Raw genomic sequence first — 14,473 nt, 5'->3', positions numbered from 1 at the left:
TGTCATGCACGTAATTCAGCGATGAAAGCTTCCTGATGAACTGTTACACGTTTTTTATATATGCTGGTGCAATAACATGTGCGCATACGTGATAAGTACAACGTAGCGCAAGGTGGTGTCAGCCACTGAGCTTTCTTGACCCGACATAGCGACTGTACCACATTTCACAGTAAACAGACTGCAGAAAAAAATGCATATGTGTATAAGTGCGAACGGTGGTACTGAACTCGTCGCTCAGATATGCGGGCTTCGTACAATTTTTGTTTCTCAGAGTATTTTTTTGTATGCAGATGAGAATTAAGTAAACAAGTAGTTCAGTCACGCTAAAGCAGTGCATAGCAGGCAGATCAGAAGCTAAACACGTACAAACAACACAATAAAAGCGTGATTTTAGTGTAAAAGTGCGCAGACAGTCACCCCGGACAAGCATCCCTTTGAAAGGTAGAATGCGCTTTACTCACTGGTAATGGTAACGCTGCAAAGGCTTCGTGCGTCGATTTGATAGACAGGAGCATAGATATTACCAGTAAGCTGCGGTCAACGCATTTTACTCTCCGACAATCCGCTCAAACCACACGCAACAAAGCGCCGCTGCGTGTATTTGTATACGTGCCACCGACCGCCTATCCCCACTTCCGCGGAAACGGTGCTACCACCTATAGCCCGATCTTGTCGCGAATAGAAAACGGTAGTAATAGTGTATACGGTCTTCTGCGAGGGGGCCGCTTGATTGGCCCGTTCATTGTCGATGATTTCGCAGGTACTGGGTAACCACCGAAACGTGATCTGATGTACCAGTTAGATGGTGCGTAATCTCTGCTGTCTATAGTACCACCCATGGCGTAAGGCCGACAGTAGAGACTATAGTGCCGCTTTCTCGTCTCACAAAATAATCCACATGTTTGTCGATTGGTGAATGCCAAACAGCTCAAATGGGGCAGTCACGATACCAAAGTTTTTTTTTTAATTTAAGGTCTACCGTCCCAGAACCACCATATGATTATGAGAGACGCCGTTGTGGAAGGCTCCGGAAATTTCGACGGCTGGGGGTTCTTTAACGTGCACTCAGATGTGAGCACACGGGCCTACAACATTTCCGCCTCCATCGGAAATGCAGCCGCTGCAGCCGGGATTCGATCCCGCGACGTGCGGGTCAGCAGCCGAGTACCTTAGCCACTATACCACCGCGGCGGGGCACGACACCAAAGTCGGTTACGACAATTAACATCAAGACATCTCAGGTAACAACATCTACGGCTGCAGAATTGGCAGCTCTTACCACATTACAATTCGTCTTACAAGTAGGAAAAATTAAAGGCTATTGTGCTCGTAGCAAACGTTACGCCAGATACTTGCGCAGTGGCCGAGATCGTGTATCAAACTCCTGAAAATGTGAGCTTTCAACGTGGTCGTGTTTCCATGATTTTGCAGTGGAGTAGCCATATATTGTCAAAATCAACTTAAAGTATGATTCTCCACAAATCACTGTAGATACTTGCGCACAAGTATCCACAGTGCGAATGCAAAACTGAAGTATAGAACGTTAAAATGAATTTCACAATGTTTTTGTCGATAAAATTACGGGAGGCTTAATCTTTGTCCCTACTTTGAACCATATAATCTAAAGCATTGCCTCCGAGATGCGGCGCACAGCAATTCATCTGTAGAGCAGACGACGGATGACAACTTGCCCTAAAGGGTGTTCTTCAGTCTAATGCGGCAGTATTCGTGCCCCAAATGATAAAAATTTGTTATGAATCGTTTATGAACTCATTCAACATTCAATTCTCTTACCCAACGTGTTGAAAACACATGGCCGTCACAGCAGCTCCATCTGTGTGTCAGTAATGGAGAGACACCACATAGTAGAAGTCTCATTGCTCTACGTATAAGAGTGAATTCCGATACTGTAGACTACCGTGTTCAAAATAGTTACTCCTATCTGCTAAAACAGCCTTTCTTCATTTATATATCGGCGTTCTCTTACATTTACAGCTATTACTGGGTGCGTTATTTTCACATTTATACCCATGCACATTGGAGTTCTTTTAATAGCTGTATATCATTAATTAACGTCATTTCGTTCCCGATTCTACTGCCATTTTTATTGTAGGTTTCGTTGTTTTCATAGTTATGTACAATTACTGAACATTGTTTTGTTACCATTTTTACTGGCATGTTTTATTGCATGTTTGCGTTGTTTTTGTTACTATGAATAATTACTTAATCGCTTTTTTGTTGCCATTTTGTTGTACTTATCAACATGTCATTTTCTAACAGGAGGTCCCCTTTCAGCCTTGTGCTATGGGACCTCCTTCTGTATATTCTACCTCAATGCGTGTGTATCTTTTGCGACAAATAAAAAATATCTTCTTCTTCTTCTTCTTCTTCTTCTTCTTCTTCTTCTTCTTCTTCTTCTTCTTCTTCTTCTTCTTCTTCTTCTTCTTCTTCTTCTTCTTCTTCTTCTTCTTCTTCTTCTTCTTCTTCTTCTTCTTCTTCTTCTTCTTCTTCTTCTTCTTCTTCTTCTTCTTCTTCTTCTTCTTCTTCTTCTTCTTCTTCACCAAATGCGGTCACGTTTACTCGCGTTTGAAGCTTATTGCCGCTTTTCCGTTCCGATTTCTAGATTTTTCAACTTATCAGCGCATTCTCGAAAAGCTCTGATTTGTACCACGAATATTGTCGCTAAAAACAAAATAATCCAACATGTTTTTCTATAGTACTGTATGATGGCCTTCGGTTGCCTATTTACGAGATTTCAAGAAAAATCGAAGATGGGTTTTTTATTATTCAAATTTCAGTGGAGTACACTTTTGCCAATATGAGAAATTTGAGGCAATATATAAAAATTTACATTTGCCCTATGGCAGCATTAATTTATGTACCTAATGAACACATTATATCCTTAAAATGTGTGAAGCTTGAAAACGCTGCTTGCATTACTTTCGAAGAAAAAAAAAGAGGAATACGTAACATATTTTAAACTGTCGCAAAACTAGACATTTTTAAAAGCTATTTTCTTAAGGTCTACAAACTTGAAACCGTATGAATTAATTCTTCATTAGACATGCATTTCAGGTAAAAAATATCTTCGTTGAAACAAAAATATTTGTCTTTTTATAGCATCTTCAATTTTCGAAAATGACAGGTGACGAAATTGGTGCCTCCGTGTTGGAGAAGTTTGATATTTTTTTTTTCGTAAGTTATGCCGTTAATCATAAAATGAAGTTGACTTTCGGGCTGCCTGGTAAGAGGTGCACGAAATATAAAATACTCAATGAAATTTAAAATATCAACTTTTGGACCCGTATCGATCTCTTGTGGAATCACCCTTATGCTGGTGTCATCTTCCACAGGCAAAAACAGTAGTCAGGTCCTGGAAGACAACTAAAAAAATGAGGATGAACCTCCCAATAATTCACTCTAGTAAGTTGTGGCCTACCTCACTGAGTTTAGTATTCTAAGGGTTGAAATATATATCAATGCAAAAAGCATGAATGTGTTGCGGACAGAGGAGCACACATTTGATTCACTTAATGAATCAGTTGTAAAAGTAGACAAGATACAACAATGCACACGTGTTGAAGTTCACAGTTACGACAGAACAGCACTATTTCAATTTTGGCGAAACAGAGCTCGGCATGGCTACAGGGCTGGACAACAATCAACCTATACAGTTTCACAATTTCACGATCGAAACGAGGGCGCTCGTTTTAAATACGGAAATTGTCAGAAAAAACGACGTTTAAGTGCCCACCCGTGGCCAGAACTGAGACAGAAGCCAACAGATAGTTCTTTTTAAATAATGTTAAAATTACTGACAGTGAAATTTCAGCTAGGAACATGATTCATAGTGGTTGTTCTAAAAAGGGGAAAAAATGCCCACTTAGAAACAGCACTGCCCGTCATGATAACCATGTATATAGAACATGATGTTCAACAAAAGTGCTACTAAATGTCGCCTTGCTGCGTTTTGAAAAACAAAACTTTATGAACGAGAGAAAGAAAAAAAAGTAGTTATAGTGCAGCGATGGTGAAGCAACGAATGCGATCGCTATACTAATCCGAATGTTACATAAATCATGGCTAAAGCTAACTCGTTCAGGAATCCCGGCCGCTGCAGCTATAGCGAAGTGACATTGGGCGGTTTACGGCTACAACGCAAACTTTGAAATGAGAGCCCATCGCGTACCGAGGTAGGAGCCTCATGGCAATTTTCGCCGAAAACACGCGCGCACGACCAAGGCCGACCACGCCCGGTAGGTCGAAATGCGCATTTTCTGCTGGATTTACGCAGCCCACCTCTCTGGCGCCTACCTAGACGCGCCTGCCGCGCGACTGGGACCGCCCGTTCGCTTCTCTCTGCTGGAGTCGCGTTCGTCCGAAGGGCATGCGCCGTTTGACCCACACGTATAAGGTATAGGACGAGGGTGCGATATGATACTTTAGACGGAACATTACGGCAACGGCGACAGGAAAATTGCACCTCCAGAGTACATATATTTACTATCGCAATGAAAAAAAATATTATTACTAGGTTGCTTCTGTCATTTTTGCGCAATCATACAGACAGCACGATTTAATGGCGGTTGCCAGCCTTCGCCTAGTGTACGTACGTCCCAATGGAAGTACTTCGACGGCGATACTCATCTGCAGCGCAGACGTTTTCCATTGAACGCACAACGTCAGTACCGACGCTGCAAGAGCCAAAGCATTTGAAACCTCGAGAGTGAAAGGCAGCTCTTAATAAATCTGCCAGCACAGCTGTGCAAAAGGTGTTTTTAAACCACAATCCAGACAAAACGAAAATGTTCTCAAACATGCTCAAGCTTGATTGCAAGAAGCTGTGTGATAATATTGAGGAGAGAAAAAAAAAACAGAAAAGGTCTTGCATCCTGACATATACTGCCGAACAAGGGGAGGTGAGTGGGGGAAAATAGCCATTTCTGAAACTGTCGTCCAGATTAGGAAATGGTAAATGACACTTCGTAACCGAACGTGAAATGAGTGTGCTGTTTTCATGAAAAAATAGAGCAGAAATTGAAACCATTATGAGCTTCTATATAAAAAATTCAGAACAGAAAATAAAAGAAGGTTGAAGTATTGGAAAGCGAGGAACGATATATCTATGCGCCCATGATTGATCGTTTTTCGACTAGCTGTCGGCAGCAAAGGTAGGAGTCCTTCAGAAATATAGCAAAGTGAAAAAACATTGAGCGCAGAAGTTTTTGGGAAGTTAACGAACCGAATCTAAAGGTACCGTGCTGTATAAGAAACTAAAGTCCACCATGACATTACGACTTTTTTTCTTGTTGGCTTTTTTTTTTTTTGCGTAGTCATTAGACACTGAGACTGGTGGTATAGGTATAACGGAGGACTTGAAAGGTACGATAGCTGGAGAAGACAAATGACATTTAATTTTTTTTGTGGTTCTCTCTACAGTGACGCGTCTACTGGAAAAGAATTTCCTGTTGTGAGAAACAGCGACCCTGTGTACTCGGGGCGTTTTTAAAGGAATAACATGTTGCAAAAATAAAAATAACTTTCCAAGTGAATGGACTCCGATGTTCTCCCTTAGCTATAGCAGGATGTTAAATGATCTATGATTGTTTTTCCAGAATTTTCGGTTTTCAAAACGAAAAATTTTGGGCAAGCTGACACGAGTAGTCATTTCTGTTTCTCTTTTTTTGTGTGTGTGTTTCTCCATCGGTGAGTAAAAACGCTGATATGCGTAGTCAACTTTACCATGGCGACTGACACTCTTATGACAAACGGAATTGTAGCGTACTTTAGTGCATTGTTCTCTAGAAACAAATGGCTAAATCAAATACAATGAGACTAATTAAAGTTTGTTCCAGCAAGTCACTGGTCTCGAATAAAGCGGCAGTAAACGTACCTCAAAGAGGTAAAAATGAGAAGACCATAAACAGTGCCCTAAGAGGTATAGGTGGTGTAATAGCTTATTTAGTGTACTTAGGGCTAAACTTGAGCATATATTTAGGGTTACAATGTTGAATGTTATCAACTCTAAAGGGAATAAGACAGAATACATAGATCAATTAACTTGTGTTTCGAGCACTGGGGCTTTCAGCATTGATTTTTTATAGGGTACGCAGGGCTAAAGTTTTCATCTATAACGCAAATGGGGAAGATTTAGGGTCAAATTTTTAGGACGTTCGACGTGATCTGCCTGCCTGAAATTGTCCTTTGTTCGATAAAACACTTCGAATTTTTTTTAGATAAAATGGTCGTGTTCTCTTTCAGAGACCATCCTGGAACCCGAGTTTCTTGCCGCCCCATTTGATCACGTCTTCAACCGAAGTGACTGCATAGCTTGAGATTTCGACTTCATATCTGACGTGGAATCGAAAAACAAAACATCAGTGAAAAAAAAAAAAAAACAGGGGCACGTTACGTACAGAAACTTCCATTTGATAAAAAAGCTTTTCCGCGCTAAGCTGTACAGTGTAAGCAAGAAAAAGTGCATAATAGAACGTGGGCGAAGCAGATGAGCCCGATAAAGTGGCTCTAAATAAGATTAATCAGCATGGGACAGGAATTTTGGCAGAGCGGGGCCTAATTGCGCGAAAAGACTGCGTCTAGGGCGTATTCCTATTTCCCTTTTTTATTTGGTATCTTTTTTTAGGTATCTACGCAAACGTAAGAACTAGCGCTTCAGTGAGCTGACGCGTTTGTGCTAATGCTCATGAAGACACCAAAAAGAAGGTCAAGAATTTAGCAAAGAACTTGTCAGAAACAAAGCCATAAATAGTGAGATAACTGGAGCCTTTAGTGAGCACTGATTGCCGTAGCGTAACAAGGGCTGAACAGTGCAAGCTTCTCGGCATACTTCTTTCATACGAGAGTTCCTTACGACATAGTTTTCGCGTACAAAAGCGGTGCGATAAATGCGACTATGGGCTTTGCATGGAGAAAAGGGATTTCACGGAACAATTAAAATGCCATAGAACGGCAGAATTTACGACCTGACCCTTCAAGTTTTGCAGATCCCCTCCACACTGTTTTGATTGCGTATACTTGCATTGGTATTTCAAGTGTTCGTGGCGGGGGGGGGGGGGGGAGGGGTCTACCTACATAAAGCAGTTTCGCCATTAGCCGCAGCCTCCCTTCACCTCTGCTGCCCCTCAGCCAAATATCTCTGTATAAAACGGTGTTATTTTCAGAGAGCAAGAAGATGATCCACAGGATTGAAGGAATGAGAGCTCATTAGCGGATGGTGAAGAGGAATTCGGCTTTCAGTTGGACTCATGTATAGCCCTTTTGAAAATTAGAAATATAGCTCGGAGTGAACGCGGGACTCACTATAGTCATAAACACTGCAATAACATAGCTCAGCGGCCGACGCTCCCTCTAGCTCATGATCAGAGCTACAGGTAATAAATGTTGGCAAATGAAGAAAAACAAAAACAAAAAAAGGGGCTACTTGTACATGAAGTAATAAAGGAAGGCGCACGTCCACATACGAGAATCATTCTAGCACATTGTCAGGTCATTCGTCGTGAGCGGGATTTCTCCATGCTTGAGTAGTGTCCGATTGCAGGCAACCAACGCTGGAATTCTAACGGTACACGCCACGCTACCCTGCAGTGCGCACGTCTCAGCCACTGCAGCGGACGAGACTGGCGATTGGCAGAGGCGATACGTGCGCGGAACGCCGATGAAAGACAAAATGAGGCTAGCGGTACCGTTGCGCATTCAGGTACCGACTCTACGTAGAACTTAGGGAGGGTGTGTGCTTACACTTTATTTTAAACCCTGCGAACAAGAACGGACCTGACATTAGCTCAGAGAAGTCAGGCGGGCGAAGTAGGTTCCAGTCTTGCCGTGCTGTCTGATGCCTTCGTCAACCTGATGCCTTCGTCAATTCTGATGCCTTCGTCAACCTAATTCATTCAGTCAGGCTTTGTTTCACTAAACAAGCAGCGAACTACTCGAAGCTTAACCTAAAGGAGTCAGCTGATGCTGTAAAACTTTCTTCCGCATTGGCTGGCTTGGGCGAAATGAGACGTAATTATACCTCACTGGAGAAATGTCGAATGTCTTGAGTTTTTACTTGTATTTTAGGTCACCTAACAGGTTATTTTACTTTTTTTCGCTTGCCTGCACCTGCTTGAAAGTACGGTGTTGATCAACCTCCCCGTACGTATTTATAACGGACTGTTAAATCCTCGAAGATAAACGACGAGCTCCCCTTCACCTTATTCTTACTGCATAATCTCTGCATAGACGCACCACAGCTTGACATGAATATCAACACGCATGATTAGAGAATCAATTTTATTGCATGACATTTTCTTTTCGAGGCTCCATGCATAGACACAGTTCGCTTCGCAGAACTTCTCTCCGTTTTTGAGTGCTTTCCCGTCAGAGTAGCCTTCAAAAATATTTTTCCAAAACCATAACGCAACTACACTGGCGCCATGTATGGTGTTTGTGCAAAAAAAAAAAAAACACGGGAATGAATCATGCGTGTGTGCTGCGATGGGGCCGCTCGTTTGGACGAGCTATTAAGTTATTCCCCGAGTTATACCCCCCAGGTGTCCTTTCTAGGCGTGCCACATATCCAGCTCGGGTCTCGCATGAGTGCAGTGAGACATGGATGACATAGGTGAGGAGGTAGGTGGCCGCCTAGCGATGGCGCAACCTCGGTGCACGCTCAAGTCTGCAGAGACTACCATTATGTTGTGTATGAATAACTCATTTCGCAGGCATCACGGAGTGGTGGGGTCGAGGGGCACACAATGTCGACGCGCCAAAGAGCCGAACCTTTTTGTGCTTTGCTGGAGCCCCCACCTGAATTGTCTGTCACCTACATTATTCATCCTGTCCCAGGGCCGCGGGGAAAAGACTCAACCACGCAATGGTCCGCATCTCGCTGCACCTACATCATCACCGTCTCACTACACTACGTGCACGACCTGCCGCGGTGGTCTAGTGGCTAACGTACTCGGCTGCTGACCTGCAGGTCGCGGGATCGAATCCCGGCTGCGGCGGCTGCATTTCCGATGGAGGCGGAAATGTTGTAGGCCCGTGTACTCAGATTTGGGTGCACGTTAAAGGAGCCCAGGTGGTCGAAATTACCGGAGCCCTCCACTACGGTGTCTCTCATAATGATAAGGTGACTTTGGGACATTAAACCTCACATATCAATCAATCGACCACGTGAACAAACCCAAGCTACGCACGACTGTAAAAGTATACTTTCTGCGCATTGTTGACGTGTATAAGATTAGCCATTTTTAGTGGATGTAGTCACCAACTGTGAGGGGAAGTCGCCGTGGTGATTGTTACAGCGCCTAACTGCTGAATCGATGGTTGGGGGATGGAATCCCGATTGTGGTGGAGGCAAAATGCTAGCCGCCCATGTGCTTATATAGATTTATGATATGTGGTGTTTAACGTCCCAAAACCACCATATCATTATGAGAGACGCCGTAGTGGAAGGCTCCGGAAATTTCGCCCACCTGGGGTTCTTTATCGTGCACCCTAAGTTGAGCACACGGGCCTACAACATTTCCGCCTCCATTGGAAATGCAGCAGCTGCAGCCGGGATTCGGTCGCACCACCTGCGGGTCAGCAACCTAGTACCTTAGTCACTAGACCACCATAGCCGGGCGTGCTTAGATTTGGGTGAGCTTTAGAGAAGTCCTGGTGGTCGCCATTTCCAAAGACATCCACTAAGACGTCTCTCAAGGACATGTGGGTTCGGGGACGTAAAGCCTCAGCAGTTCTTATCATTCATAATAAGTTAGCTATAAAAGTCTTTCACGCAATGCTACTTTTTTCTTACTACACTGTAACAGGAAAAAAAAGAAAGCAGCAACACCTTTTATTTTGCTTTATTTGACGGTTCTTATCTGCTCTCGCGAAAGGCTCCATTCATTTCCTTTCGAAAATGTCCTCAGCAAAGAACCCCATTAATGCAATAGGAATGTGACTGCGGTGCTAGGTGCCCTATGCACACTTTTCATGGGAACTGGTACAAATATTACATTGCCTGAGGGCAGCGAAAACTCGTGTCCTCTGTATCACCCACCTCCAAGCCAGGCAGGAGTGCGGGCCTGCACCATGCAGCTTTCCGGCTCAGCCACTATTGCCTTTTCTTACCTCCTCCCCCATTCACATTTTCCGTTGAGTCTTCGGAAAAAAAAGAAGAAAAGAATCAGAAGACTGAGAAAGTAAAAAAAAAAAAAGAGGGAGGAAGGGGTTATTTTCCCGCTGCCGTGATGAGTGTTTGCGTTTCCGCAAGCACTATAACTCGAGTCGCGAGAGGCAGGGAGTTGACGGCAGCGGCTGCTGAAAATGAGGCAGCGTAAAAACCGGCTCCCTTTGTGCAATAACTGCTTATTATGACAGGTTCAGGAGCAAAAGAAAAGGAGCCCTCTAAATGTAGAGGTCATCTCACAACCGCATGTTCTAAAAATAAAGATTCATTCCGGCTGCAACGTAGGAAGTGCAAATAAACGAACGGCCGGCGGAATCTGCACCTTGCGCGTGTTTGTGAGAAAGGGAAACACACGTTACTTCTATCATCGTCTTACATTTTTTTGTTTGATTAGCTGTGCGAAAACTTTTCATTATTATTAATTTGTGTTTCTTGGAGGAATTTCTTTTAGCATGAAAGAAATGCGAGATATACAAAGCTCAAGTCAGTAATTAGGCAGACTTGTTTCGGTTGGAAAATCAGCAATTCAACGAGGACACTCATTACATTCGCGCTTCTGAAAACAACGAAACGCCGAAGGAAAAAAAAAACACAGCAACAATGAAAACAATAAACATGGTCCGTTCCAAAAAAAACAGCATATATTAGCATGATATTTCGAGAAAGGCGCTATGACAAGCGTGAAGTCTTTTTGACAGTTTCCAAAACAGCTATACTGTTTGACCACTAGAGGCTGTTGCTGGTTCGAGGCCCAGCTACAGAGGCTGTCTTTCGATGGGGGTGAAGTACAGAAACACCAATTGATTAAGACTTGAGAAATTCTACACGCGCAGAAATGCTAACTGTGACGCGAATACCAGACTTCATTGCCCTGACTGATAAACTGTATGAATGGCTTAACAAAAAGTATACATCAAGATATTCAGTCGAAACATATCTCACCTCTTGCGGGGGAACATCGAAGGACACTGTTCGTAGATCCACCTTGCAGTAGGTGTCTATGCACGGGATAATGAAGAAGAGACCTGCGAGAAAACATACCAAATAAGTGTTGTTGTTGTTGTTGTTCTCCTATTGTTAGTGGCGCATACCCACAAAAGTGAGCATGAGCAAAATAAGTGATTCGATTCACTACAAGATGATGATGATGATGATGATGATGATGATGATGATGATGATGATGATGATGATGATGATGATGATAGCCTCTGTGTATGGCTCGCACCCACTTTTAGGGATCGGCCAAGAAATGAATAATTTAGAAGTAAAAGTAACCACATAGGAATTGTATGACTAATGAATTATAGAATGGTTGTAATAGATTAGTAATGATAATTTACATACTCGAGATCAGAACCACCCTGATTCATTTAAAAATTTTCCTACTGCAGAACTGAGATACCAGTGAAAATGACCTGCTGAGGACGCTCCCAAGGATACAATATTTCAAGTAACAGAATCCAATCTAATGCCTGTAAACACACCGCTTTGAGAATGTTTCTCCACTGAATAAAAGCGGTTGCATAATAAGAAGTAATGCTCGAATGTTTTGTTCTTGCTACAAAACCAGGAAAGAGTGGAAGGAGCCAGACCAGCTCTCTGCATATATCAGCTTATTTCGGAACGCGGCAACGTAAATTCGTAAGCATATAGTGTCTGAATTACCCTTTAAATGGGTGACCAAAATCTATGAATAAGTATAATATTAAATATGTTCATAAAGAAAACTAATTCACTCCCATTGATGTGTGGAGGTATTCAATGTTTTGAGATTTGAAAATCGTATTTATGTTCAGCCGCTTCTCGGCCATGGAGTCTTCCTGAGGGGATATGTACCAATATTGTAAGGATCGTAACCTCATTCATTCTTTGTCTCTGGGCAAGCAATAACTTCAGGATAAAAAATCAATATAAACAAACAACTTTGTAATGCGGTTAATTGTTGCGTTTCTTTTTTGTTTTGCTCTGAAATGTAGGGACGCTCCTTGAGGCGATCGTTTTTCTTGATCTTATATGCAACCCTTTACTTGGCATTATATTCTTTTTTGACAGCATTACCTTCAATCGATGGTTGATGGATGCTGTAACCTTATTTATAGTCCTTAGAGACATGACAGGCGTGCAATGAAATTGTCTTACGTCTTGACGGGTAGACTGAGCTCCACTGCCTCATTCTGGTCTGTCTAGACGGCGCAAAGCTGATCCCCCTTATTGGGGCTTCCGATGGCGGAGCACCATTTGGATCACTACCGACTAACGAGAGGCATCGCCAGACCATGCATATGCTCTAAATCAGCTACTTCCCCACAAAAAACAAACAAAAAAACGACACGTCTCTTGAAGTCACGGTGTTATTATGCCTATTAATATATGTGGTTTAACATCCCAACCACACGATATGCTTATCGGAGACGCTGTAAGTGGAGGGCTTTTAGACAATCTGATGTATCTTTTTTTGAGCACTTACACTCCTCAGTACACAGGCCTCTACTATTTCACCTCCATCAAAACGCGACCACCACGGCCGTGATCTAACTCGTGAATTTCGGCTCAGCAGCCGAGCACCATAACTACCACACCTCTACGGCGGACTGTATATCACGCCTTATTACCGTTTCAACTCTGGATCCTGAAACTTGGTGCATTTATGTCACTCGAGCTTCGCAACAAAGCTTTTTTTCGAAGTAAAAAATTAGGTTGTACATGACCTGTTCTGCATTGTTGACTCGAATCAGGCCCGTAGTCAAAATGGGATCCCTAGGGGCCCATGCACCCCCCCCCCCCCCCCTTCGCCAAGTTTGTATAAAAAGGCATGTTTTACGGATGGGTAACGGCTATCGCATGTCATAACGTCCACAGTTGAGACGTTTTTGCAATACGCGGAGTAGGCTGCTCGGGAAACAGATTGAGCACTAGAGAGTGGTCACTCTGCAATGTTCAGTATGCGACATAGTAGCGATCTTTTTGTGATTAGAAACGTGCTCATACATCAGGAAAAATTCCAGCCAATAAAAAAACTAGCACAGGAAACGAAGTAGCAGAGTGACTAGTTTTCTTGTCTCCTTTTTCGTTGCCCGTGTTCGTAATTTTATTGGCCTAATTTTTTATATTGCAATGCACCAACTAGCCCAAAAATGAGTGTTATTAGGATAACTTTATTATACAGTGGGCGTTTTTCAATGTTCCTATCTTCAGCGGTGCTCAAGTACGCATCCTCAAAAATCTAGCCACTTTCCTGTCTCCTTCGTTTCCTGTGTTCGTTATTACAGCGAAAGCTGTTATGAGATCACTTTTCGGGTCCCGCGCAGCTGCATGTTGTCCGCCACCACCAGTGTCCGTAACCACATCGCACTAAATTAGAAAAAAAACCTTCCACCAATGACACAGGGCGGCTTGAACCCGGGTCCGCTGGGTGCCAGCCCAATATTCTACCACTGAGCTACACCGGTGCTTGTGAGTTATTGTCAAACTTGCCTTAGGCAGGCTTGATGTCGGTAAAGCAATTGCGTTAATACGACTTATAACGCGTTTTACAACAGCGAAAGAACAACCAGTCGTCGCACAATGCGAATAGCGTAACGAGTGGGCCGTCCAATGATCCAATCCATTACAAAATCTTGTTCTTGTATCCCTATTAACTGTGGCGCATACCCACTTTAGCCTTAAGTCCTCATCGTCGTTTGCCACTGCATGGACAATTGGAAAAAAAATTCCTTGCAAGTGTTTAGCACATACCATGCTTCTCAGAAGAATGACAAAAAATAGCATAGCGAATGCCGACCTACTACCCAAAAGCTTATTATTAATGCCCTAGTGGGTACCAAGCAAGTGTGCTTGCAGTAGTTACCCAATGAGTGTTTTGAAAAAGGCGCTGAAATGCCGCTGCTCTTCTAGCTTTCGCTGTGACTGTGCTGCGCCTTCCGTGCAGGCCTGGCGTTTTATTATTGTCTGGGTTTTTTTTTTCTAACGCAATGCACCATCTAGCCCAACAACGGGAGTTTATACATGCCAGCCAGGTCATGATTGAATATGCATGCTGATTTCATAGTTAGGCATAATGGTGTGACATTCACGTTTTCCCACCGAAATCTCGGCTGCTATAGGCACGCCCATGGTTGTGTACTCAGTTTACCTTCGTGGTACACATCAGTGGTTAGGAGGCTATGAGAAATATCTACCCGAGTCTAAAAACAAAAGCAATCAGCAGTGAAACGATGACAACTTGAATCGGCAGTTCTCCTTCTGTAAACGCCAGATAAGTTTAATTTAGATTTTATAGTTTGAGAAACA

General features: G+C 43.0%; 1 protein-coding gene across 2 annotated transcripts in view; it reads right to left on the bottom strand.

The window, feature by feature from the left end:
- The window catches only part of LOC119161982 (mechanosensory protein 2), a 504,482-nt gene that overhangs the window by 32,821 nt on the left and 457,188 nt on the right, over positions 1 to 14,473 (bottom strand). For both annotated transcript variants that reach the window (XM_075879857.1, XM_075879858.1), the window contains one exon: positions 11,126 to 11,208. In XM_075879857.1, the coding sequence (XP_075735972.1) occupies positions 11,126 to 11,208 (83 nt within the window). The remainder of the gene's footprint in view (positions 1 to 11,125; positions 11,209 to 14,473) is intronic.

This window comes from Rhipicephalus microplus, chromosome X (genome assembly GCF_043290135.1).
Source record: "Rhipicephalus microplus isolate Deutch F79 chromosome X, USDA_Rmic, whole genome shotgun sequence".
NCBI lineage: Eukaryota > Metazoa > Arthropoda > Arachnida > Ixodida > Ixodidae > Rhipicephalus > Rhipicephalus microplus.
This window is presented reverse-complemented; position numbering and strand designations above follow the sequence as displayed.